At 42.3% G+C, this 26902-nt stretch overlaps 1 protein-coding gene across 1 annotated transcript; it reads right to left on the bottom strand.

Annotated features, from left to right (window-relative positions):
• Window positions 1-536: 536 nt before the first annotated feature.
• Window positions 537-25529, bottom strand: Rrm1 (ribonucleotide reductase catalytic subunit M1). Its single transcript, XM_051149114.1, has 19 exons — window positions 25283-25529; window positions 24364-24452; window positions 21572-21749; window positions 20283-20383; window positions 19770-19829; window positions 18795-18834; window positions 17874-18036; window positions 15030-15171; window positions 14179-14262; window positions 12434-12595; window positions 12067-12146; window positions 10419-10620; window positions 9602-9751; window positions 9174-9395; window positions 7752-7828; window positions 5449-5584; window positions 3852-3947; window positions 2438-2626; window positions 537-1165 (listed from the first exon to the last, which is right to left on the bottom strand). Exons 1-19 carry the CDS (start codon window positions 25299-25301, stop codon window positions 977-979), a joined length of 2379 nt encoding a protein of 792 aa, XP_051005071.1. The 5' UTR covers window positions 25302-25529; the 3' UTR covers window positions 537-976.
• Window positions 25530-26902: the final 1373 nt, after the last annotated feature.

Genomic DNA, 26902 nt, shown 5'->3' with positions numbered 1-26902 from the left:
TAGTCCAACAATCCTTTGCTGTATAGAACAAGCCAAATCTGAAATCCGGAATCCAATAGGTACATGTACACCAACGTTCATGGCAGCAGTTAGTCTCAATATCTAACAGGCGGCATCAATCCAATGTGGTGTGTATATAGAGAGAGGAACTGAGTGTTATGCTGTCAGGTATTTAGAAATCATGCAAGACACAGGTCAAATACTGCATTCTCTGTATGAGATCCCTGGACTACACATTCAATAAAGATGTAAAGTTAAGAGTGGTTAGGAGTAGAGTTTCTATCTGAAATGATGAGAATGTTCTGGAAATGGCTAGTGAAGACAGTTATGCAAGAGTGTGAATGGACCAAATGCCAGAGTCAAACTTAATTGACCAAATTGTCAATTTAATGTTATAGATATTCATCATGGGGCAGGGAAGGTCAAATGTTAACATTAGATTTCTATACAATCTAAATAATGTCTTTAAAGTTTTGCCTCTGAACTAGGAACAGAAAATTTTTTTCCCTAAGTTGACCTTTGTATAATAGATGACAAATTCAGCACCACACAATCACTTAGAAATGTTTTTATTTCAAAATGACCTATAGAAGCTTATCTAGACAAACGTCCATCTGAAGAGTTATTGCTTGATTTTAGTTCTTAGAAATCAGTCAAAGTGAAACTAAATCTCTTTGCCCAAACTGAAACGGTCAGATGGGGAATGCTGGAGGGGATGAGACTTCCTACGCCAGGGTCCATTCCCAAGAAGGCTCTTCTGTACTCCCAAACCTCTACTTTGATTCCTAACATCAAAGCTGGGCTGGGTTTTGTTTTAAATCATGTTTACACTATGTAGAAACAGTACTGTGAATCAAGCACTCCTTTCCTGGCAGTGAAGTCCGGCAAAGCTTTCCCATAATCAAGCAAACCCACTACGCCTATCTATGCTCATGTAGTCTGCTATGGCGGAGAGCCGGCTCTTGTAGGCCTTTTCTCAGGAGCCACACATCAGGCACTCCTCTCTGTTCTCCAAAGAGCACACCATGGCTGCTGTGTTCCTCTCCTTTTCTTCGTCCTCCTTCAGTGTCTTTTCCTTGTCTTTCAGCTTCTCCTTGTTCAGAGTGAACTGGATTGGATTAGCAGCAGGTCTTGTCCTTAAGTAATACATCCCGGTCTTTAAACCCTACACAGGGAAATAAACACAGCTATTAGGAAGAAGTCTGGGAGAACATCAGACAGCCTTTGCTCAAAATGATCCCCATGTGGTCAGTTACAAAATTAGTTTTTAAACCTTTAAATGTATTCCTAAAAACCAACTGAAACTCTTTTTTAAACTTACAGCCTCATCTCCTCTATGAAGTACTCTGAAAAATGCTTAAATAGCTAAACCTTTGGCTTTTCTTCACTTAAATAGGACTGTCTCTTTGGAATGTCAAATATTTTTCTTCAGTTGTATTACTTCCAGGTTTGTGCAAAAACAACATGCCTGCCTTAGACTCTCACCATTTAGGGATGAGACTGTCTTGGTAGAACAGACTATAAATACGTCACCGGGGTCATCTTCCTACCCAGTATTCCCAGGACAAGCAGACAAAAACGTATCAAGTAAGAAAGCTTATCTACTGTAATTCCACAGGCGGCCTCTCACATGTCAAGGCCTAAGACTGTAACACAAGAGAACTACAGCACTTCGTAGTTGGCAACAATGCAACCTGGTAACACTGTGGATAAAGTAGGAAACAAAGGGTGCTTTGAACAGTGGATTGACAGCTTTGGAAATGGCAATGGCGCACATTTGACAGTCTGGAACAGAGAGGTCAGTTGAAAAGAAATGCTTAAGACACAGTACCCGGGGTGGGAAGACTGTAAGAGCCAGAAGCCAGGACAATTGGAGTGAAACAGTGTTTCTGGCTACAAGTAAGTCATTGTTCTAGCATGGAGTTCATGAGTACCCAACTTAACAGAGGAGCTATGGGCAATCAATGGTTTCTCGGGGAACGAAAGTCAACATCCTGGCGGATAGTCCCACACCCAGAAGTGTATGGACAGTACAAATTGGAGTCGGCGGTTTACTTCAGAAAAGAGAAAGAGACAGACACAAAATTGTGGGAGTTGGGAAGTGGGGGCTCTGGGAATAGTTAAGGATGATTGCAATCAAAACACTGTATGGAATAAAAAGATCTAAAACAAAGGCTGGATGATGGCTAGGTAGTTTAATAACACTTCCTGCCCCTCTAGAGGACCTGTCAGCTGTGAGCACCCATATCAGGCACATATCTGTTCACAACTGTGAACAGAAACAAGAAAACCCAAAGAGAAAGCATAAAAACCACTCATGAGTTTTAACACTTGCTATCTCAGATAGCAAAATGTAAAAGGCAGCTAGAGCAGAAGTATTCCAATTGTGAAACATCCCAAGCTGGCGATTAAGTCCTCCTCGGTGTGGCCGACCAACCTGCTTCCAGCCGTAGAAGTGCATGCTAGTGAGTTTGCCGTAGTTAGGCTCAGCGATGTGGATGTTTAAAGACTGGCTCTGATCAATGAAAGCACCTCTCTCGGCGGCCATCTTGAGAACAGTCTTCTGAGAGATTTCCCACACAGTCTTATAGAGTTGCTTCAGGTCATCAGGAATTTCTGGTATGCTCTGGAAAAGGAAAACCATGTGCTGTTTTAATTCCAATTAAAGAAAGCAAAATACCTAACAGGTTAATTATGCTTGCAAGAATGCTTGGTCTGCTCTTCCTGCAGATCTGACACTGCTATGCAGTTAGTATCTCAATGCTTATAGCAAGTTAGTCCAAACTGCTTATCTCTTGCTTAGAAGGCCAATAAAATCTCATCTAACCAACCAAATATAAGTCTGCTGTAGTGATTTAAACACCCATCGTGAACTGGCTTATGGACAAAACAGTTACTGTTCTAGACGTACTTAGCAAAGAAAAGGAAAATAAGGGCTGAGCTAATAAATGACAGAAACACAAATAATCAGACTTTACAGTGACCCAATCAAAGGAAACAGTGCCATAAACTCCTTTAAATTGGATAAAGAAAGCCAGGATGCCAGACTACACTCAGAGTCAAATCAGGTTTTCTTAGGCCTACAGTCTACAACCTGATTGATGCTTCAAGGAAACATGAAAGCTAGAAGATGAGCTGTTAGCTGGCCAGGGCTCACTCAAGGCCACCCACACACAGATGCTGCGGATCTCAGGTGCAATCATTTTACTGTTAAGCACTACGAAATACTGAAGCCCTCAGTCCCCCACGCTTTTTAAGTTTAACTCCAGTTTCAGGTTTTAAGAAATGTGTAAGAACAATTAAGATGTAATATGAATAAATTAATAAACTATATTTTTTTTTAAAAGACTAAAATATTGGGGGGGAAAAGAAAAAGAAATGTGTAAGAATTCCTGACATGCAGTCCAGGCCTGGTGGTGCACACCTGTAATCCCAGCACTCAGGAGGCAGAATCAGACAGATCTCTATAAGTTCAAGGCCAGCCTGGTCTACAGAGTGAGTCCAGGAAGCCAAGGCTACACAGAGAAACAAAACAAAACAAACAGATAAACATAAAAGAATTTCCTGACATTCTTACTAACTTAGCAATAAATGCAACCCAAGCTTAAAGGTTTTAAAAGCTCCCAGGTTGTATAGAAAAACTGGAAACTGCTGCTTTATTGGAGAAACGATAAGGACTATATAAAGACGTGTGTAAGCCTGGAACAACAATGCAGAAACACAGATACATTAATAAATCCTGAATGGCCACAGTGAAAGGCCTTTTTCCTCTGCACTGCCTGGGAGAAGGGACGTGGCACCACAATGTTGAGCCCAGCTGCTAGAATGCACATGTTATTTCTAGTCTGTACCTGGATGGAGCCATTGCACGCAATAATCTGGTTTTTCATCTCTTCATTCCACAAGCCCCGCTCAGTAAGATCTTTCAGTAAGTGAGGATTCACAATCTGATGAAAAAGCAGAAAACACGCCAAAAAATAAAATCATAATGGCAGACCTACAAAGGATCCCAGGCCTAGAGCTCAAAATAAGCAAGGTAGCTGAACTACTTAGTAGATTCCCTAATAAACTCAATTTTTTTTTTTTACAAAACTGAGGGGACCATTTCACAGCACAAAGCTACATTACTTTAAGGTCTTGACATCTGTTATAGGACATCTTGAAATCCACATTTTTAATTAGTAGCTTTGACCCTGCAGCACATAAGAATTACCTGGAAACTTACACAACACTGATCTCTCCAAGAGAAATTTTCATTGGGAACCATATCTGGGAGCCATGTGTGGCTGCCAGCTCTTTGAGATTATGCCTCATGTAGTTCAAACTACCCTGGAACTGGCTATATAACCCTTGGACTTCTGAGTCTCTTATCTCCACCTCCCAACTGAGAACTACTCTAAAATGTTATTTTTAAAAGATGGGTGGACCTACAAGTAGAACATTATGATAGGCAGATTTGGGCCCAGGGTTCCTGCTCAAACTAAGGCATCAGCCAAGGACAATACAGGTGGTAAACTTTAAACCCCTACCCAGATCGAGCCAATGGGCAGAATATTCTCCACAATTGAGTGGAGAGTGGGGTATGACTTTCACACGTACTCTGGTGCCTCACATTTGACCATGTCCCCTGGAGGGGGAGACCTGGTGGCACTCAGAGGAAGGACAGCAAGTAGCCAAGAAGAGACTTCACCCTATGAGCATATACGGGGGAGGATCCCCCTCAGGAACAGTCATAGGGGGGAAAGGGGAAAATGGGAGGGAGGGGAAGAATGGGAGGATACAAGGGATGGGATAACCATTGAGATGTAACAAGAATAAATTAATAAAAATTTTTTAAAAAATAAATAAAAATACAAATAAAATAAGAAATAAAAAGGTAGGTGGGTGGGTGGGTGCTATGTAGCCTGGGATAGCCTAAAACTAGAGCACCTCCTGCCTCACTTTTCTAAGTGCTAGGATTATAAATACAAGCCGCCATGTCTGAGTAATGATAATTCTATGAACACCTTTAATACCCCAAGTAAAGCATGTGAGGTAGCAGACATAAAACATCATGCCAGAAGTGGTGAAACATACCCATAAGCCAAGTGTGTAGAAGGCAGAGGAAAGAGGATCACTCAGAAGGCAAGTTAGAAGCCAGCCTGATCTACATAGTAAGACATCTCAAAAAAAAAAAAAAAAAAAGTTATGCTCATGTGGACTCTGAGTCAGCAGGCATGGCGGTGCACACCTGTAACCCCAGCCCCTGGGGAGTGGAGAAAGAACAATCAGTTCAAGGCCAGTCTCAGTTACATAGTAAGCCTGAGGCCAGCCAGGGCTACCTGACTGTCTCAAACAAACCAGTCACTTTCGTACCGTGCGTCCGCTCACTGGTTGCTTAGACTGTGAGTAAGCATTTACTCTTAGCTTTCAGAAGAGCTTCTATACATCTAATTGCAAAGTTCTCACCTGGAATTCTCCTGACAAGACCCTGCGAGTGTAGATGTTACTGGTGTAAGGTTCAATGGACTCATTATTCCCCAAGATCTGAGCAGTTGAAGCAGTAGGCATTGGGGCAATAAGTAAACTGTTTCTTATCCCATACCTTAGAAGAAAGAAATTATGAGAGATTAGTGCTGGAGCTACAGTGTGTCAAGAAGGCATCATGTAGTATGGAGTACCATCGCAGAGGCACTTAATTCACATACAGACTTCACTCAACTCCAATAGGGATAGTCATAGCATGGGTGCCACTGCTCCCTACTGCTCTAAAATGGCTGACCCTGAACATAAGCAGTTTTAGCTGCTAGCAAGCTGTACAAAGTCCTCTGTGGTATTAGGAGTCACACTCAATGCACTATTTTGCTCAGGGAAACTGAGCTCAGTCCTGAGCAGCCCATCGGAATCGAGGCACATTCATTCATCCGCATTTATCTGTGCTATGTGCATCTATGACTCCAGCCCCTTTGTCAAGCATGCTTTGAAAGCGCTCAGAACTAGTCACGTATCACAACTCTCCGATTCCCATGTAAAGGGATCGTGCTCAGAAAAAATCCCAACGCCACCCACTACTAAGTATTAGTTTTTAAAAAGTTAATTTCTTCCCTTTTAAGTGCCAAGAAGAACATCTTTTAGAAGAATATACTATTTAACATTCTTAGAAATCTCCACGGTTTAGCCTAAGAGATACCAATTCCAGGGCCTGCAAGATGGCTCACTGCCTAAAGGCATCTGCCACCAAGAACCTGAGTCCAATATACAGAAGGTGTATATATTGCTCAACATGGTAGGAAAGAACCAACTCCTCCAGGCTGTCCTCTGACCTCCACATGTGTGCCAATAAACACGCACACCTACACACAATAAATACATATTTTAAAAGTATTTGTATAACGAACAACTCCATAGACTTTTCATGAGCTGGGGACGACAAATAAAAATGTTAAAACAAATATTGTTCATCGAGCACTTCCGGTGACTAGTATATACTCTCTCTGCACTGTTTGTATTAGTTAAGCTCTCTAATACAGACAGCCTATCTTTCCCACATTCCTCCGGACCCGTATGGTATGAACAGCTTCGTACAACTAGGTTGGCAACCTCACTGTCACTTTCTAGATATAAAACGCCACTTATCTCATGTCCTTACTTCCTCATCGGTAAATCCCAACGTCATGTTTATAGACAGCAAAACGCTTTGAAGTCATACTTGCCAGATCCCAACTATGTAATCATCTGTAATCGCTAAAACAACATGAAGATCTAACTGCACTAAAGCACTAAACAGTCTCAGAATATGTCATGAGCAAACTGTATGTGTGTGCATGTGGACGAGGTCTAGAGAAACACACCATCAACAAGGCTTAACTCTGGGAAAACAAACTATGTTTCTGTTTGTTTTATGGAGCAAACATATGGAAGAAATATAAAGGACGGGTTTTTGTTTGTTTTTCAAGACAGGGCAGCCTTCGTTGTCCTGAACTGGTTTTGTAGACCAGCCTGGCCTCAAACTCACAGAGATCCTCCTGCCTCTGCCTCCCAAGTGCTGGGATTAAAGGTATACACCACTACCACCTGGCCAGAAGACAGTTTTTACTTTCTATTTTATTTCTATATTAAGATAGGGCATAGTGGTCTATAAGCTTGCAGTCAGCCTGGTCTACATAGTGAGCTGTAGGCCAGCCAGGGCTGAATAGTAAGGACCTATTTGAAAAAAGAACATACACACACACACACACACACACACACACACACACACACGCACGCATGCATATATATATGCCTAATAAATAAAAGAGTAAAATCATTTTTTAAAAGTAGAAATATTTGGGCCAAGAGATGGTAGTGCATACCTTTAATCCCAGCACTTGGGAGGCAGAAGCAAGAGGATCTCTGTAAGTTTCAGGTAAGCCTGGTCTACATAATAAGTTCCAGGACAGCCAGAGCAACATAGTTAAGACATTATCTAAAATTTAAGAACAAAACAAAACAAAACAAACAAACAAAAAAACCTGACTAGCATAGGTGCTCAGCTCCTCAAAATACATCAGTTCATACTGAAATGCCTACTTTGTGCTGAAAGGCTTTCAATGTGACAAACAACTTTCATGTTACTATTTTCTTATATTTTCCAAAGTCATTTCTGTGAGATGGGTCATGTTAGCCCCATTTCGGAAGGCAATGTTTTAAGTTTCAGAAGTTACAACAGCGTCTCTAGCCCTAAGGAGGCCCTGCCCTCCGGCTTCCATGCCACGTTACACATCTCTACTTACTTTGCAATCTTCTCCTTGAGAAGCTTCCAGTCCCACAGGTCTGTAGGAGTAACATTCCACATATCATACTGAAGAATCTAAGAAATAAATATCCTATATTTATGATGCTACTGTAGAGCAATGTAAAACAGTGACCAAAAAAAAAAAATTCTAAAAACTGACTGTTCATATCTCCACATCCCAGCAAATGCTGTCTTGTAGTCAATACATTAAGGAATATCAGCTCCAGTGAGTGACTCTCCTGGACACAGTTCCATTGAGCATATTGAGGATCAGAAGCATCCTAGAACCTCCTCTCAAGCGCATTCCTGCAGATCTACAAACTAGGAAATCATAACATTCATGAATTGTTTTGGCTTTTTGAGACAGGGTTTCTCTGTGTAGCCTTTGCTGTGCTGTCCTGGACTCCCTTTGTAGAACAGGCTGACCTCAAACTCACTCAAACAGGTGATCCACCAGCCTCTGCCTCCCAGAATGCTGGAAGTACTGGGATTACAGGAGTGCACCACCATGCCCAGCTTCATGAAATGTTTTTTTAAGAAATGCATTCCTAGCCAGGCAGTGGCGGTACACACCTTTAATCCCAGTGCTTAAGTGGCAGAGGCACGGGCTGGAGAGATGGCTCAGTGGTTAAGAGCACCGCCTGCTCTTCCAAAGGTCCTGAGTTCAGTTCCCAGCAACCACATGGTGGCTCACAACCATCTATAATGTGATCTGATGCCCTCTTCTGCAGATAAAGCACTCATATACAATACATAAATTAAAAAAAAAAAAAAGAGAGAGAGAGAGAGAGACAGAGGCAGGTGGATTTCCGTGAGTTCAACGCCAGCCTGGTCTACAAAGCAAGGTCCAGGACAGCCAAGGCAGTTACAGAGAAGCTTTGCCTCCTGAAAAAAAAAAAAGTATGTGCCACCATGCCTGGCAGAACTACAAAATCGAGACCACCCTGGTCTACAGAGTAAGAAATGCATTCCTGCTATAATAAAGCACACGCTAATCTTTGCTTTCTTGGTCTGTTTCTTTGGCTAAGAGGACCAAATTTCAAACAGCTACAGATTCTATTGAGAACAAAGGCAACACGGAAGACAGGGTTCTAAGAGGGTTCCCCAGATTCCAGTCCCTGGTGCCACAGCCATGGACACTCTTTTTCCTCTACTACTGTAGACAGGATCTGGGAATATCATGAATGTCACAGTGCCTCCTGAAGAATAGTGACTGCTGGACTTATGGCTTGAATAAATCTAGGCCTCAATAATCTAGAGCAATCCCATCTGAAGGTCCTTAACTACATCTGTAAAGACCCTTTCGCAAACCAATACACTCTCCAGGCTCTAGCGAGTAGGCTGTGTACATCCTTTGAGGGGTCATTTTCAGCCCACTACTGGTCCACACAGCAAGAGAAAATGGCAACCATATACTTACTCCTTTGCTGACTGGTGATCCCTCATATGTTTCATAGGGGCCATACTCCTTGGCTAGGTCACAGCTGGCTTCCAGGGCTCCATAATAAATAGTTTCAAAGATCTGCTTATTCAGTAGCTGGGCTTCTGGGCTCTCAAAGGGATACCTCATCAGGATGAAAGCATCTGCTAGACCTTGTACCCCAATTCCAATGGGCCGATGGCGTTTATTTGATAAGTGTGCCTTAGTGCCAAAAGATTTGGAAAAAGAAAATATCACTGAAGTCAAAAGGCAGCGTTCTGTATCACTGACACACACGACCTCTTCGCTGCAGTCCTCTCACACCACACTCTGAGAACGCCCATTTACATTAAGACTTACAGCCCAAAACAAGCTATCTTCCATTTTGGATTCAATATTGTCCAATAAGCAGAGAAATGTATTCATACCTCTGGAATAGGGTAGTAGTTTATATCAATTATTTTATTCAAGTTTCGGACAATGACTTTAGTGACTTCAGCCAGTTTCTCAAAGTCATACGTATGTTCCGGTGTGACATACATATTCAGAGCCAGAGAAGCCAGGTTACAAACTGCAACCTGCAATACAGAGAGTTTTCAGAAGCATGCACTTTTGGTTTCATCTCCCTGACCAGTGCAATCACTGTACTCTTTAGAACTATCAGATGTGGAAATTTACAACCACCCCCGACACAGTGCTGAGGACCAAACTCAAGGACTGTATTAGTCTTTGCTGGGTAACCTCTTTACAATGAAACTAAATCCTCAACCCCTAAAACTAGGGTTTTCCCATCATGTCTCAGTACATTTCTCGCCCTCTGGCTCTACTTATGCACTAGTTACATGTGTGAGCCGCACTATTCAGAGCACTGAGACAATTCTTAACTGCACCCCCTGATACATCCCATTCTCTGTTCTCCCAGGTGGCTAAGTTACTTTTTATTTAAGATTTATTTATTAAGTATACAGTGTTTTGCCTGCATTTCAGAAGAGGGCACCAGATCTCATCACAGATGGTTGTGAGCCACCATGTGGTTGCTGGGAATTGAACTCAGGACCTTTGGAAGGGCAGGCAGTGCTCTTAACCTCTGAGCTATCTCTCTAGGCCCTAAGTTACTATTTTAAAAATACACTTTAGTAACATAACTCTGCCATATTTTTTTTCAGTGCTGGGGAACATAATTTCCTCCAGCCACTCACTTCAAGTAAACTCCAGTGAGGGAGTCTGAGTAGCTTCTCTCCCTACCTCATCTTTGCTGGTATACTCTACTATCTCTGTACACAGGTTGCTGCACTTGATGGTTCCTAGGTTCTGCTGGTTGCTCTTCCGATTACAGGAGTCTTTGTAGAGCATGTACGGCGTACCCGTCTCTGTCTGAGACTCAATGATGGCATACCAAAGCTGCTGAGCTTTCACGACTTTGCGGACACGACCCTGCTTCTCGTAACTAAAAGGCAAAGCCAGTATTATTTCAATATTCACTCCCTAGAGAGAATACATTAAAATATAAAATTGTGCAAATTCTCACAGTTTTACTAATGGGAAAAAAGGAATAATAGTTATTTTTTTTAAAGGATGGTTTGAGAGAGAGAGAGAGAGAGAGAGTGTCTGTGTGTGTCTGTGTGTGTATCTGTGTGTGTGTGTCTGTGTGTGTGTCCAGACATGCCTGTGCACCTGGATGCCAGAGCTGGAGCAACTGGTATTTCCAGGATGCCTGGCTTGTTATCTGGTTGTCTGAGATCGAACGGCCTCAACACTGTGCCTGAGTACTCAGCTAATAAGCCATTCCTCCAACCCTGAAATCCATTTTCTATCAGCTAAGACCACCAGAAAACTAGGCAGCTTTAGATTCCTTCAAATGACACAACCAAATCAATAATACTTTTAAAAAAGAAAGAAAGAAAGAAAAGAACAAAAACCATCAGGAAACTGTGTCACCGCTTACAGAGCTCTGGCACGCAGCCTGCATCTACTTTTGCTTTTCCTTCTGTTTTCCTTTCAGATCCTGACAAAGTCTGGGCCTGCTTCCCTGACAGCCTAGCTTTCTTCCTCTGAGCCCTGCTCCCCTTCTACGTGCCGCTGCTTACCAAGCACCATTGCTAAAGCTGGCTACTTCCTGGGACCCTAACCTACAAAGACACGGCTTTCTCTCTTCCTCCTATCCAGCTCCATCCCTGCAGCTGCTAATATTTATAGCTTGCCTGCCCTGCTGTTTTCCTCAAACTCTAGTGAAACTGTCCTTAAGCTTCAAAACAAAACCAAACAAAATTTAGTACTGTGCTAATTTTAATGAACTACTAACATGTGTGCCCTAGTTACTTGTGATTTTTGTTACCAAAGATGCTGCATTGGGGCCAGGGAGTTGGTTCAGTAAGTAAGGGTACATTTGCCAAATCTGATGACCTGAGTTTGATCCCTGGAGCCCACACAGTGGAAGTTGTGCTCTGATCTCCATATATATACTGTGACACACAGGTTCCCCTCATCTCAAAATAATTAAATAAATGTAATGTTTTAAATTAAAAAAAAGACTATACTATAAAGTAACTCAGTCTTTATTCCAGTTTTTATAAAGTTTAATTAAAAATGCAAAGCACACACATTTTAAGACAATAAGGAGTTAAAGAAGTTTAAGAGTCAAGAAACATCTAACAAAAATCAAATTAATAATTATACTCTCTTCTAGATACTTTGAAATAATTCTAGAAATAAGCCAATAATTATTTTTCTGTCTTTCCAATGGTGGGGATCAAACCTGGTGCCTCGCAACATGGTAGGCAAACGCTCTCAAGAGCCTTGGTCTTAACCCACCATAAACACTTCTGCTATTTGGATGCCCTGAGTAAGAGAAACCATGGCTCAAATGCTTACGATATTAGCATTTTTCTCATACCTCTCATATAACTTCTCAAACTCCTCTCCCCAAACCTCATCCAGACCAGGACACTCGTTTGGACACATCAGTGACCAGTCCTGTAAAGAAGAAGCACAGGCCGTGAGAGATGTCACGCAGCAGCCACAACCCATCACAAACACTGCAAGAAGGGGCTGCCATGCTGCCGTGGAAAATGTGCTGAAGTCAGAGTTTGGGGTCTACTAGAACTGTAGTTCTACCTGTCTGCATGACCTTTAAGCACTTAGGTCAGGTAGCATCTACCTTCCAGAACAGCTGCTGTCTGTGGCATCACACAGGCGAAGGACTGAAGAACAAAGCCTCTAAGAGCCAAGCTGCCGTGTGCGCAGGCGCAGAGCCCTCTAACCTGGTTAGTCTCCACTCGCTTCATGAAGAGATCTGGGATCCAGAGTGCAAAGAAGAGATCCCGGGCGCGCTGCTCTTCCTTGCCTGTGTTCTTCTTCAGGTCAAGGAACTCAAAGATGTCCAAGTGCCATGGCTCCAGGTAAATAGCAAACGCCCCAGGGCGCTAAAGCAAATAAGTCAGCATTCTTATCAAAATCAAAATAAAACAAAGAAGCTTCATATTTTGAAAAGCACTTTTATAATGTCTCCTTTCATCTGCAGTATAATCAGTAAATTAAGAGAAATAAGTAAAAGTATCAAAAAAAAAAGTAAAAAATATTTTTTTTTTTAAATTTTTACGGGTGGAACAGAAATGACACAGAGAAAACTTGAGGGCTGGAGAGATGGCTCAACAGTTAAGACCACTTGCTGTTTTTACAGAAGATCCCAACATCCATATCAGTCAGCTCACAACTGCCGATAACTACAGTTCCCAGCCATCCGACACCCCCATCTGGCCTCCAGACATCTGAAAGCAGGTGTCACAACACACACACACACACACACACACACACACACACACACACACACGGAGAAAAATAAATCTGAAAATGAAAATTTGGAACAAAAATAGCTTGTTTAAAGGAACAGTGAACTACAGGTTCTTCATCAATGCAGCCCAGACCACTTTATACCATGACAAGTAAATAAAGTCCAAGTAAAGTTGCTCAACTTTAACAATATAACAAGTGTTCTCGCTCAAGGTTAAAAGAGAGATGTGGCTGGGTATGGTGGCACATAGCTATAATCTCAGCACTTGGGAGGAAGAGGCAAGAGGATCAAGAATTAAGGGTTAGCCAGGGCTACATGAGACCATCTCAAACAAACAAAAAATGGTGATCTGTCTCATGAAGGTTGTCAAAGTCTACTACATAAAAATTCATAAGCTAATAAGTGATTAATCACTCATATTAATAAGAGGCTTTTGTTGTAAATCTCCTAATAAAACTGGATAAGCAACCCAATTCTCTCAATTCTAGGGGAGTTTCATTTGGGGGTTTATTGTGGGTTTTTGTTGTTTTTGAGATAAGGTCTCATGCCCTGGTTGGCATGAAACCTGCTTTATAGAACAGGCTGGTCTTTGTGACCTAGAACTGAGAGATAGGCCTGCCTCATCCCCCCAGTGCTGGGATTAAAGGAATGCACCACCACTGCCCTGCATGGTACTATTGTTAAAACACATTCAACTATATATTAAATAAGCAATTTATGTCTCTTTAACTTGATTAAACTAAAAATCAAATAATACTGAAGACCAGACTAGACTGCACAGCAACTTTGAAGACAGCTTAGGGCTACAACACAAGAGTCTATCTTAAAAATAAATAAATAATAAAATAATAATATAATGAAAGAAAGAAAGGTATTTAGAAAATTAGGGGACTGAAGAGCCAGCTAAGCAGTTAAGAGCAGTTGCTGCTCTTGAAGAGGACGGGAGCTCAGTTCCCAGCCGCACACTTGGGTGCCTCACACCACCTAAATGCGCATGCTCACACACACAGATATGCCAACACTAGTCAGATAAGTAAGAATAAAATAAAGCTTTAAGAACAAAGTAAAACAATATATAATTGAACCAGCTTTTCCACCTAAAGACCTGTGGCCAGTCAGGGCTTATTATACAGGGAAACCCTGTCTGACAAAACAAAAAGAAACCCAAAAGACTTTTAATTCCGATTCCCAGCACTGGCCAGCAATGAAGTGTACCTTGTTTCCACCTTGGTCCACATAACGAGCTGTGTTGTTATACACCCTCAGCATTGGTACGAGGCCATTAGAATTGCCATTAGTCTGAAACAGAGGTCAAGAATAAAGGCATCTGGGTGAGACATAGGGCTCAGCAAGGAAAAGAGCAAACCAGCCCTAAAGTAAAAACTGTTCCTATCTTTTGTTCAAAACAGTGACTGATTTCTAAGTAACCATCGATGGAGTTTGATCTGCTCTCCATGCCCACCACAGCAATGAAAACAGAATGTCCAACACAAAAATCAACAAGACATTGTTAAGTACAATAAGTTACGTATTCAGCTGCTTTACCACAACCCTAATTAATTAATTTATTTATTTATTTATTTATTTATTATGTACACAATGTTCTGTCTGCATATACACTGCAGGCCAGAAGAGGGCACCAGATCTCATTATAGATGGTTGTGAGCCACCATGTGGTTTCGGGAATTGAACTCAGGACCTTTGGAAGAGCAGTCAGTGTTCTTAACCTCTGAGCCATCTCTCCAGCCACAGCCCTAATTTATAATGAGATAAAATGAGTGAAAAAAAAATTCCAAAACCAAGGTAGCTAAATTTAAGCTTTGCAATCGAACAGTCATGAGAGCCGGGAATGATAGTGCATGCCTTTAATCCTAGAACTTGGAGGTAGAGGCAGGCAGATCTCTATAAATATGAGGCCGGCCTGGTCTACAGAGTGAGTTTGAGGAAAGACAAGGTTACACAGAGAAACCTTGTCTTGAAGAAGCAAAAAACAAACAAAAAATAAAAGTACGCCCTCTGGATCATACACATGATTGGTATTAAAAGTTGCACAACTTGACACGTACCCCAGCAATATAGCTGCCAGTAGCCCGAATACAGCTCACAGCAACACCAATTCCCCCGGCAGACTTGGAAATCAAGGCACACTGCTTCAGAGTGTCATAAATTCCTTCAATGCTGTCATCTTTCATACTCAAAAGGAAACAGCTACAGGGAGAATACAGGACAGTAACACAAAGAGATCAGTGAGTGACAAAGTAATTAGACAACCTCGCCGGTTGAATCAAGCAAATGCGAGGTCTAGAATTTGAAAAGTTCTAGGTGTTTTCAGAAGATGGGAATACACCTTACTGAATATGAAACATCAATATATTATATATATTAAATTAATCTTGCTAACTACCTTAAACATTAAGTCCAGAAGGAAGTCTTACAGGGAAGCCTCAAATATGAGCCTAGTTTTAACTATACTACTTATGTGCCAGGATTTTCTCAAACAAATTCTTAAACATACGTCAGACCCTTCCAGTGGTTAGTAAACTACCAAGAAAAATGAAGTTCTTTGCTTTTTAGACAAGGCATCTCTACATGGCCCTCTCTGTCCTGAAGCTCACTAAGTAGGCCAGGCTAGTCCCAAATAGTGCATGTACTACCATGCCTGGCCCTACGTAGACCAGGCTAGTCCCAAACAGTGCATGCACTACCATGCCTGGCCCTAAAATAAAGTTTTTGAAAACAAGCATCTAATGGTCAGCTAATTCTTTGACATGTATATAAAATATATACTTCCCTTAGTCTTTTGTTTGTTTGTTTTTTTGAGGGGATGGGTTTTGAGACAGGATTTCTCTGTTTATCCCTGGACAACCCAGAACTCGCTCTGTAGAGCAGGCAGGCCTCAAACTCAGAGATCTGCCTGCTTCTGTCTCTCAGTGCTGGGGTTACAGGCATGTGCAGCCACAACCCAGCCTACAGCCTTTTGTTTTAAAGATGGCCCCTCTACCTGAACTTTGGCTCTATCTCTCCAGGCTCCCAATTCACAAGCATTACTCTACCAGAGTCACTTCGTCATCTTGAATGTTAAACTAGTCAAATAGATTCTGTCCACAGACTTTCTATAAAATATTCAGGTATTAAGGGAGATTATGCAAGCCAGGGAGTGGTGACACACGCCTTTAATCCCAGCACTCAGGAGGCAGAAGCAGGTGGATCGCTGTGAATTTGAGGCCAGCCTGGTCTACAAAAGCGAGTCCAAGAAAGCCAGGACTGTTACACAGAGAAACCCTGTCTCGAAAAACCTAAAAAAAGAAAGAAAGAAAGATTATGCACTCAGGAGGCAGAGGCAGGCAGATCTCTGTGAGTTCTGAGGCCAGCCTGGTCTACAGAGCAAGTCCAGAACAGCCAGTCTCAAAAAACAAAACAAAAGGGAAAAGAAAAGAAAGCATACATACAGCTACATAGCACCTATCTCAAGAAACACGATGCCACAAAGACCCTAATTACATTCTTAGAATTAGCTATCCTTATGAGGCCTGCTTTTAACTCAATAATGCTATAGTAATTCGTTCCTATTAATATATGTAGTCTTAATTTTCATGGTTGTAAAGCATTCCATTGCATAATTGTCACACATGTCTGTGTGCTAGTTGACGGTTGTTGGATTATTTTCAACTTATTTGCTCTTTTAAAATTTGCTATGAAAATCCTTTCCCACCCTCGATTTATTTGTTTATGGGACTACATAGCCCAGGCTGGCACTGAATTTTTTATCCTTCTACCTCAGGACTACCAATTCCTGTATTACAATGGAGATCTGCTAGGAATTAACAGTCGGGGGCTAGGACTCAAACTCAAGGCCCTACACAATGCTAGCAAGCACTCTACCACTAAGCTACAGCTCCAACCCTGATGCTTGGAGGCATCCCTATATAGCTCCCTATGTAGCTCAGGCTGGCTATCAATCTGCTACAGAGAACAGACTGGCCCCAAAATGGTAATTCTTCTGTTTTTACCCTCTGAGATCACAAGCATATCTATCATGCCTAGCTCTGAACAACACATCTTAAATTTTCTAAATGCTACAGTATAGAAACAATTTATTTATATGAAAATTTATATTTTTGAAGTGTTTTACTAAAATCTCTTTAATTCTAATGTATCAGTTTAATTCCCATGTATCTTAGGAATCCACCTCCTCTTAATTGCTCCTTTCACCTCCTTAACTCACACAATTTTTAAAATAAATTACTATAGGCACCTTTTAACTAACTCTAGATACTTACTAGTCATTTTAAGAGTGCTGAAAAGTCTTGACTCAAAGGTCCTGTGCATGCTAAGCATATGATCTAGCCTCTTTTTTTGTTTTAAACAAACAACTTTCTTAGAATATAAATGACATACAAATTCCCTATCAAAAACAACCTGTTCAATAGCATCAAAAATATTCAGTTGTATAACTACTACCACAATCAACGGTATAAGGTTCTCATTAACAGCATTTGTCCTCTTCCAACTTGTTTATCAGAACAGTCAGAGACTGTTCCAAAATGAAAATTATTTAATCAGAACAGAAAACAACTCAAGTTTTTGTTTGTTTTTAATGTGATGAACCACCTGGCCTTTTTTTTATTTCCCTAGTCAAGCCACTTGTAAAAGCAGTTTTAGAGGCTGGAGAGTTGACTCGGTGGTTAAGAGCGCTGGCTGCTCTTTCAGAGGACTCAGGCTCAATGCCTAGAACCCAATTGGCAGCTCAGAACTAGTCAGTTCCAAGGATCCGATGGCCTGTTCTGATTGTGGGCAACAGTCACACACATGGCGCACATACATACACACAGGCAAGACGCCTATATATACAAATACATTTTTCAAAAAGAAAACAACAGCAACAAAGAGCAGCTACAGATGATACATGCCTAGACAGCTGTGGGCGGTTGGTACCAGCATTGAAGAGAGTAGGAGAGGCATGGGTAAACCACTTCTCAGAAAGCAGGTTGTAAGTTTCAATTGCAGCGTCAATGTCTTCTTTGTGAATCCCCACAGACACCCTCATCAGCATATGCTGTGGTCGTTCAGCCACTATAAACAAAGTAGGAGTTTTTAGAGACTGTGGCAAGTCAGAATAACTAGACTGAAACACATTTCAACTGAAAAATACAACACTCCCCCCAAAAAAAAACTTCTAAAAACTTTACAAACAAGCAAAGAAATTATTTCAATTGTCATTTAGAGACATCTTGCTATGTGATAACCCCTAGAACCATGAGCTATCAACATTTCTATCCTTTACAATTAAACAACAACGGGTTATTTGGAAGGCTGCAAAATGGCTCAGCAGGCACAAGCACTTGTTGCTAAGAGCAACAACCTGGACCCAGTCCCTGGGTCCACAGTGTGGAAGGGGAGAAGCAGCTCTTACAAGGTGGTCGTCAACTTTCACATGTGCATTATGGCATATGTACACCTCCCTCCTTCCTCCCCATACCCATACACACACATAAATAAATGTAATAAAGTTTTGTACTGTGTATGGGTGTTTTGCTTTCATATGTATGTACCAAGAGCATGTCTGGTGCACACAGAGACCGGAAGAGGGCATTGGATCCCCTAGAACTGCTGTTACAGACCATTATGAGCTGCCACATAGGTGCTGAGAATTGAGCCCTGGTCCTCTGCAAAAGCAACCAGATTCTTAACCACTAAGCCATCTCTCCAGCCTCAAATGCAAAAACTGTTTTAAAATATTACATAGTCTAAATAGAAATGTTAAGGCTGATAGTGCAAAGCTCTGCAATCAATATAAGTAATAAAAATATAATATACATTTAATTTCTTACCTTTTCCATTGATCTTCAACAAATAGGACCGCTCCAGTGTCTAGAAGAGCAAAGCAGCCAAAAAAAAAAAAAAAAAAAAAAACTCAAGCTTTTAAATACACAGTGGACATGTAATTCATAGTAAGGTAATCTGTTGAAATTTCTCAATCTTATCATTTTAAATGAAAAGAATAACCTTTACCATTTCTACCTTCAGTCTAGAACAATATCTATCATGTGGCTGTTCTACCTTAGCAAAGATTACATTCATATTTCTGGAAAAGGCCTGCTTGTGTGCAACAATGTACAACAATGCTATAGGCAGCCAGGCACGGTGGTACATGCCTGTAATCCCAGCACTTAGGAAAGCAGAGGCAGGAGGATCTCTGTGAGTTTGAGGCCACCCTGGTATACAAAGTGAGTTCAGGACAGCCAAGGCTACACAGAGAAACCCTGTCTCAAAACAAAACAAAGCAAAACCATTGCTATAGGCTGTGGTATGCAGCAGCAGCATGTCTCAGCATCTATGCAGTGCTTGCAAGAGTCTAGACACTAGCCCAAGGGACATAAACAATCTCCAGAAGAGCATGTTGAAGCTTATATTATCCCATCCTAAAGGGGATGATTACACAGCTATGACCAAGAAATGGGAGAGCTGGTCTGATACAGACGTCCCTGTCCTTAGTCACTACGTTGTATAAGCAACACAACATATTTAGACAGGCACTTCTCAGAGCAGGGAGTCAATCATTATTGCAGAGAATTGGAGAATGTGTAGTAATTTTGACAGATTATCCATGTCATTTTTAAAATAGCCCATAAGCATTATTTGGAAAATTAAAAGCTATTAATGAATAAGCTAATTTTGCTTATTTTAAAGTATCACCACTATCAAAACCAAGAGCACCTAAACTAAATCACCGACATAAACAAAATCCTACACTTCCCGTTTAAGGACCTCCCCCATATTTGAAGCCCATTTATTTCTTTATTTACCTTAAAGCCAAAGTAGTTATAAGAGAAATCTCGATCGTAGATAATGGCAGAATTCAGGCGCTGACAAGAATTAAAAAGAATCCATAATTAAAATAATTAATGACTCCATAACTAAAACTAATACCCATACAAGTTGATATTAAAATATTGGTAGCACATATTAATTTATATTTCGTAGTATTGTATGTGTGTACACTTGTTTATTTTTGAGACAGGAACTTGCTATGTACCCTGACTAGCCTGGATGCACTAAGCAGACTGCAGTCTGCCTGTCAACTTGTAGGGACAGTCCCGACTCTGCTTCCTGACTGCTGGACTGTAAGCACGTACCCCCATTCTCAGTGGCAAATTTCTGTTTTGACAATGGACCCTCTTTCTTTCTTACTTTCTTTCTTGATAAGGTTTCTCTATGTAGCCCTGGCTGTGTGCCACCACCACCACCACCACCACCACCACCCAGCCCTAAATGCATTACTTAAAAAAACAAAAACAGAAATGATGAAATACACATACATCCTTATTGGCCATAACAATGTCCAGTGTTGAACTAGCCACCATGGGAGAATGCTTGCCATTGTGTGGGTTTATGTAGTTGTAGAGATCTTCCATCACATCTGAGCAAAGATAAAATAAAAAAGCAAAGTCAAAACCACTCAACAGCTGGTTTAAAACAACGGCTCTCAATTCTTGGGTTATTTTTTGTTTGTTTTGTTTCAAGACAGGGTTTCTCTGTATAGCCTTGGCTGTCCTGGACTCACTCTGTAGACCAGGCTGGCCTCAAATTCAGAGATCCACCTGCCTCTGCCTCCTGAGTGCCTCCTGATTACAAGCATGTGCCACGACACCCAGATTCAATCCTTGTTTTTTAATACCAACCCACTTTAATGCTGAGCAGAAAACAAACAAACCTCTGTTGAGTAACAATATGATAATACATTATATATAAAGGAAAGTCTTTATTAAAAAATATGAATATAAGGCCTTCTAGCTGATCAGTAATTCCCAAGTGACTCTGATATACAGCTAAAAAGGAAAAAAAAGGAAATGGAAACATTAGTCACTCTTGCCACTTGTTTTCTCTTTTTCTTTCCTTTTTTTCTTTTTTTGAGACTGTGTTTCTCTGTGTAGCCCTGGTTGTCCTGGACTCGCTTTTGTCCACCAGGCTGGCCTCAGCAATCGCTTGCCTCTGCCTCCCGAGCGCTGGGATTAAAGGTGTGCGCCAGCACGCCCGGCTTCTTTCCTTTTTAAAAAATTCTTTCAGAGCAAAAACTTAGGTCAGCAATACAGCACAACAGTAAGGGTATTTCCCAGCACACCCAATGACCTGAGTTCTATCCCAGGGACTGACTCCCACACATTGTCCTTTGACTTTCACATACATGCCGTGGTACACATTTGTCCATACACATACACAAACACACTAAATAAACACATAAAAATTTAAATTAATATAAAAAAATTTTTTAAAACTAGCATAAACTTAAAAAGACATATACCTATAATCCCAGAGGGCTAGAGGCAAGACAATCAAGAGCGCAAGGTCGGCCTTGGTTACAAACTGAGTTTGCAGCCAGCTGAGGTTACATAAGACCCTGTCTCAACACAGGCCACCCACCCCCCCGACCCCGACACACAGAGCAGGCCAGCTACCTGAAGAAGCAGGGCATTCTAGTTCCTGTGCTGCCACTAAATTGTATACTGATTTTTAAAATAAGATGTAATCTTTGAAACATACACAGTTATTATTCCTGTAATTTTATGACAGTATTAAGTTCTTCCTAGTGTTTTTACTCCAGACATACCACTGAACACTTTCTTTGTTTCTTTATGCAAGTTAGAGACAGCAATCCTTGCTGCCAGGATGGCATAGTCAGGGTGCTTTGTAGTCAAAGTTGCAGCTGTCTCAGCAGCCAGGGTGTCCAGTTCCACTGTGGTGACGCCACTATAGAGGCCTTGGATTACTTTCATGGTGATCTGAGCCTACAGGAATAAAACCCATAGTTACTGGGCCTTCCAAAAACAACAACAACAACAACAACAACAACAACAAAAACCAGCCTCCTTAAAAGAGTAGTTAAGACGGCCAAAGTTATAATGTAATCTCACCTGAAAAACGTTCATCCCAATGTAAGAATCCATAAACCAACACAACTACCAAATAGGTATCCTAATAGGTATAAAATGATTTAGTGTCACTTTTTTTAAAAAAAAAATCTAAATTTAGCTTTTTAAAGAATTAGTACATGTCTTGTGCCAAAGGATGGCAGAAGAGGTGTCAGATCTTCTGGGACTGGAGTTACAGTTGAGCTGCCATGCTGGTGCTCCAACTGCTGAGCCACCTCTCCAGTGTCCCCCACATACTTCAGCTTTTGAGACAGTCTCTCATTGGCCACGCATCACTATCCTGGAGTGTACTGAGTAAGATAACTCGCCCATGAACTTCCGGGAGCCCTCTGTATCTGGCTTCCCTTGGGAATGCACTATCACACCTGACTTTTTCCATGGGTGCTGGGGATGCAAACTCATGCTTACAAGCACTACCAACAGAGCCATCTCCCCAACCCCATTAGCATGTATAAGCATGCAAGTGTGTGCACACACTGGTGTAGGTGCAGTCATCCATGCAGGTACATGTGGAGGCACCCAGGATGTGGCCCTTTCTTTAGTTGCCCAGAGCTGTGGATACACACACTGCTGCACCTGGCTTTCCCACATGGGTGTTGGGATCCAAACTAGAGTTTCAAGCTTACAGCACAAGCACTTTCCCACTGAGCCATCTCCTTAGCCCACCATACATTTTAAAGAAAAGCAAATTCTAAGTTCAGTCTATATATTCACTAAATCTTTTAGACACAGCTTAACTGGGAAAGCTGGTCAAAGCGCATGTCCTTGAAACGCCATATGAGTGTAGGCAGCTGTTGCGGTGATTTGTACTTACAACATAGCTAAGCCAGTTTGCTGCAGATCACTTCCTTGACTGAGTAGGTATGAAATCAATGAAGCCCATGTAGTTTCTTTTTTTTCTTTTGGTTTTTAAAGACAGGGTTTCTTATGTAGTCCTGGCTGTCCTGGACTCCCTTTGTAGACCAGGCTGGCCTCGAACTCACAGAGATCCACCTGCCTCTGCCTCCCGAGTGCTGGGATTAAAGGCCTGTGCCACCACAGGCCGGCTAGCCCAGATAGTTTCTGTCGCTATGTGGCAAGTAATCAGAACTCATAACATCCCTGTGCTACAACTAATAGCACCCAGACTTTCTCAACAGGATCCGTCCTGGAACACTGAAGTCCACTAAGGCATCCCTGAATACGGACATGTGTTGTCAGATAAGGCAATAGAATACCTAGATCTTGGAGTTACAGACAGCTGTGAGCTGCCATGTGGGTGCTGGGAATTGAACTCAGGACCTCTGGAAGAGCAGTCAATGCTCTTAACCTCTGAGCCATCTCTCCAGCCCAACAGAATACCTAAAAAGCAAGAAACTGTACCTGCTTCTCACTGCACTACCATTAGTGTCAATCAGTCCCCTCCCTTTGGACCTGTCTTATCTACAGGAAAAAGATGAAATCGGATGAGGTCTTAGATTCATCCCGATATTAACATTCAACTATTCTAATTACTATCTAGAAGTCCAAAACGTGTAGATTTATAATAAATATATTTTAAAGTATAAAATGATTTTCTCACTCTGGCGAACTAAACATTTATTAGATCCATGTCATACTGTGGCTATCCCAAGAATAAGATACATGCATGGGGGTTAGATAGCTCGGCAGTTAAGAGTGCACCCTGCTCTCTCTGACTCACATCATGGGTGTATCCCAACTGCCTGCGACTCAAGCTCCACAGGATCCAACACCCTCTCCTGGCCTCTCCAGGTACCTGCACACGTGGCAGACACTCACAGAGACATAACTAAAGCTTAAAAAAAACAAAAAAAAAACCAAACCAACCCTCATGAAAACCATCTGCAGTGGTTATCTGCACAAGATCTCCGCAAGACTGTGCCTCTCAGCACTTCATCTTGAGTAGTGGGGGCGCTCCCTACCTTCCCTGAGGAGGAAGAGGAGGAGGTTAAAGGTTGCTGGAGGAGTCATATTCCTCAATGATGCAATCACTGCTAGGCTGCCCTTGCTCAACCAAGTAAATTAACTCCAGCTCCCTGCTCACACAAGCATAGAGTACTAGGAGGTCTTATGGGGAAAAGGGTTGATGAGGAGGAGATAAGAGGACACCGGGGAAAATACGACAAAATTTACTTTAGATTCATATGTATAAAATTGTTAGAGAATCTGAAAAGAATAAGATACACCCCACTCTTGATTCTAGCTGATGGAGACACATAACTGATTTCTATACTGGGTGGCTAAGCAAGGATAAAGTAAAGACACCTGAACAGTGGTCAGACCAACTCTTTGTTCACATTCTGAGTTCTCTGAAAAGTGAGCTCAAAATTAAGAAGCCTCAGGCAATAAAGACACATTTAACACTGAGGTGTATATATATATATATATATATTTAAGTGAAGGTCTAGAGATTAGAGACATAAAATCACGTGAAGCAAAGAACCCGTGATACACACTGTTACTTACTTACCGGATCAACAAAGTCCATATTGAGTCCATAACAGAGTTTCTGGATGCGTGATGTAATCTTGTCAAACATAACTCGCTCCTGGCGGCCATCTGCACAATCAAAGCACAGTTTGCACTGGCAGTTATTAAGATGGCAGCACCAAAGAACCAAGTTGTAGCCAACGTTTGAAACTGACCAAAATGAAATGCTCATTAAGCGACTGTCCTTGGGGTCTGCAAAGACTGCTCAGTGGTTAATCGGATCAATTTGATTGGAGTAAAACTCACCAATCCCAGTACTTAGGAGGCTGAAGCAAAGAGATCTCTGTGACTTCAAGGCCAGCCTGGTCTACATAGCGAGCTCCAGGCTAGCCAACACTACATAGTGAAACCCTGTCCCAAGAAACAAACAACATACAAAAAACAACCCCTCCCCCCCCCAAAAAAAACCCCTCAGGGGCTGTAGAGATAACCACACTCCCACCTCCCAAGAGACCAGAAAAACGACAGACGTCCCAAAAAATGTGGTGTCCAAAGTCTTTTTTTCTTTACTCATTTCCTCCTGTGCCAGATCATCACCTCGGAGGGTTTCTTTGGTTTGCTTCTTTTGTTTAAGAAATGAAGAAACCCCATCAATAAATAAAATGGAGCCAAAAGCGGCTACCTCGGGGCACGGTGGCGAAGCATAGCAGTGCTCGGGAAGCAATCCCACACACGGTAGGAGTAACTCTGGACGGGAGCACAGTGACAAAGCCATGGGGACCACACTTAAGGTCGGGAGGAGCGGACACAGGCCCAGCTGACTGACAGGGCGGGAAGCCGCGGCGGGAAGGCGGGAAGCGGCAGGGCGCCGCGGGTCGGGCGGGCCAGGCGGGAGTAAACGCTCGCCGCTCGGCAGCGGGGTCCCCTCTCTCCCTCCTCACCCCCACGGACCCCCTCACCTCGCTTAATCACATGCATCGCCGCCAGTAGCTGAAGGGCTGTGGGGTTCGAGACCAGTTGGCAGCTCCGAGACGCCGGCGGGACCGAGACGACTGTCACCGGGGAAGGCTTGGACTCCCAGGTGGCCGCTCCGGACGGACGCAGGGATTGAAGCTGCGCGACCGACTGCACTCTCCTCCCCAGAAGAGAGGAACGAAATTACGAACTCCTTCCCGCTCCCGCCACCCGTGACGTATAAAGCAGCGCGACGGAATTCGAATGACGCTTTCCTGACGCTTTCGACGCCCGGAGTTGAATCGGCAGAAACTGAGACGAAGAAAGGGAGTCTGCCATTTCCTTGGCCGTGCGGTAGTGAGTGTGGACTGAGACTCAGCGTCTCTCTCTACCACAGTCCGTGAAAGCCAACCCGACGGGAACCGAGTTCCCCTGCCGCCATATTGGGCGTGGGCAAAGCAAATCTCCGCCCGCAAGTAGTTTTTTTTTTAATTTCCTAACAAAAAAGTAACCATTCAGAACACATTTTTTTTTTTTCAGTTTTACATTATGGCAACCCCAAGATTTCCTACTCGTTTACACAAAAGCCTGCGCCCAGCAGACAGGCAGCTAAGAGGCCCACATTCTCAGGTCTGCACTCCTGAGTTAAACAATCAGGCAGGACCAAAGGTATTTGAATTTTAGCCTTATACAAGTAGGGGCCCTGCGAAATTTTTAAGCAGGACCACGATCCATTTGCTTTTACAGTTTTGTGGATGGTGGTAGAGATAGGATCAGCAATAAGGTAATTGTCGCCTTGAGACGGTACGGCATTAAGAATAGGTGAAAACAGCCAGACATTATGCAGAACGCTCAATACCAAGGGATATCTCCCCTAGGGATTCGAGAAGTCCCACGGAAGAGGGGTAATAAAGATGGACGGAGGACACCAAGGAAACAAGGCCCTCTAAACCAAAACTCATGAACTCAGAGACTGGCATTATGCACAGGGCCTGCATGGGTCTGCACCAGGTCCTTTGCATAAACATTATGGCTTTCCTAGTTTAGTGTTTTTATGAGATTCCTGAGTGTGAGAAAAAGTGGGTCTCTGACTCTTATTCCTTCTCTTGGGCTTTTTTCGTTCTGTTGGTTTTGTTCAATACAGATGTGTTGGTTTTATTATTATCCCTTAGAAGCTGTTTTCTAATGAGACAAAAAGGGAAGGGGATCCAGATGAGGAGGAATTTGAAGGAGTAGAAGGAAGGGAAACTATAATTGTGTGAATTGCTGAGGTCAAGGCCAACCTGGTCTACAAAGTGAGCCCAAGACAGCTAAGGCTACACAGTGAAACCTTGTCTCGAAAAGCCCCATGCCCCCCCCCCAAAAGAAGAAAAACATGAAAAATGAAAGAATACTGAGAATCCTATTTCATACTTATTCAAGGCAGGTATAAAAACTAATCTGGGCCATACAAACAGATCCTCATAAACGAATGTGGCATTTCTGCTAAAACCTCTCATTTGTCTCTTGTACCCCGCCCCCCAGAAGCTGTGTGTGTCTTCACCTATTCACACTTCACAGGGAACCCTAAGTGAAGCTGGGGGGGGGGGGATGGGGGGGAGGGGAGGGAGAATGTGATGTGTATA

This window comes from Acomys russatus, chromosome 7 (genome assembly GCF_903995435.1).
Source record: "Acomys russatus chromosome 7, mAcoRus1.1, whole genome shotgun sequence".
NCBI classification, from domain to species: Eukaryota; Metazoa; Chordata; class Mammalia; order Rodentia; family Muridae; genus Acomys; species Acomys russatus.
Note: the sequence above shows the minus strand (reverse complement) of the source record. Positions and strands in the feature narration are given on the sequence as shown.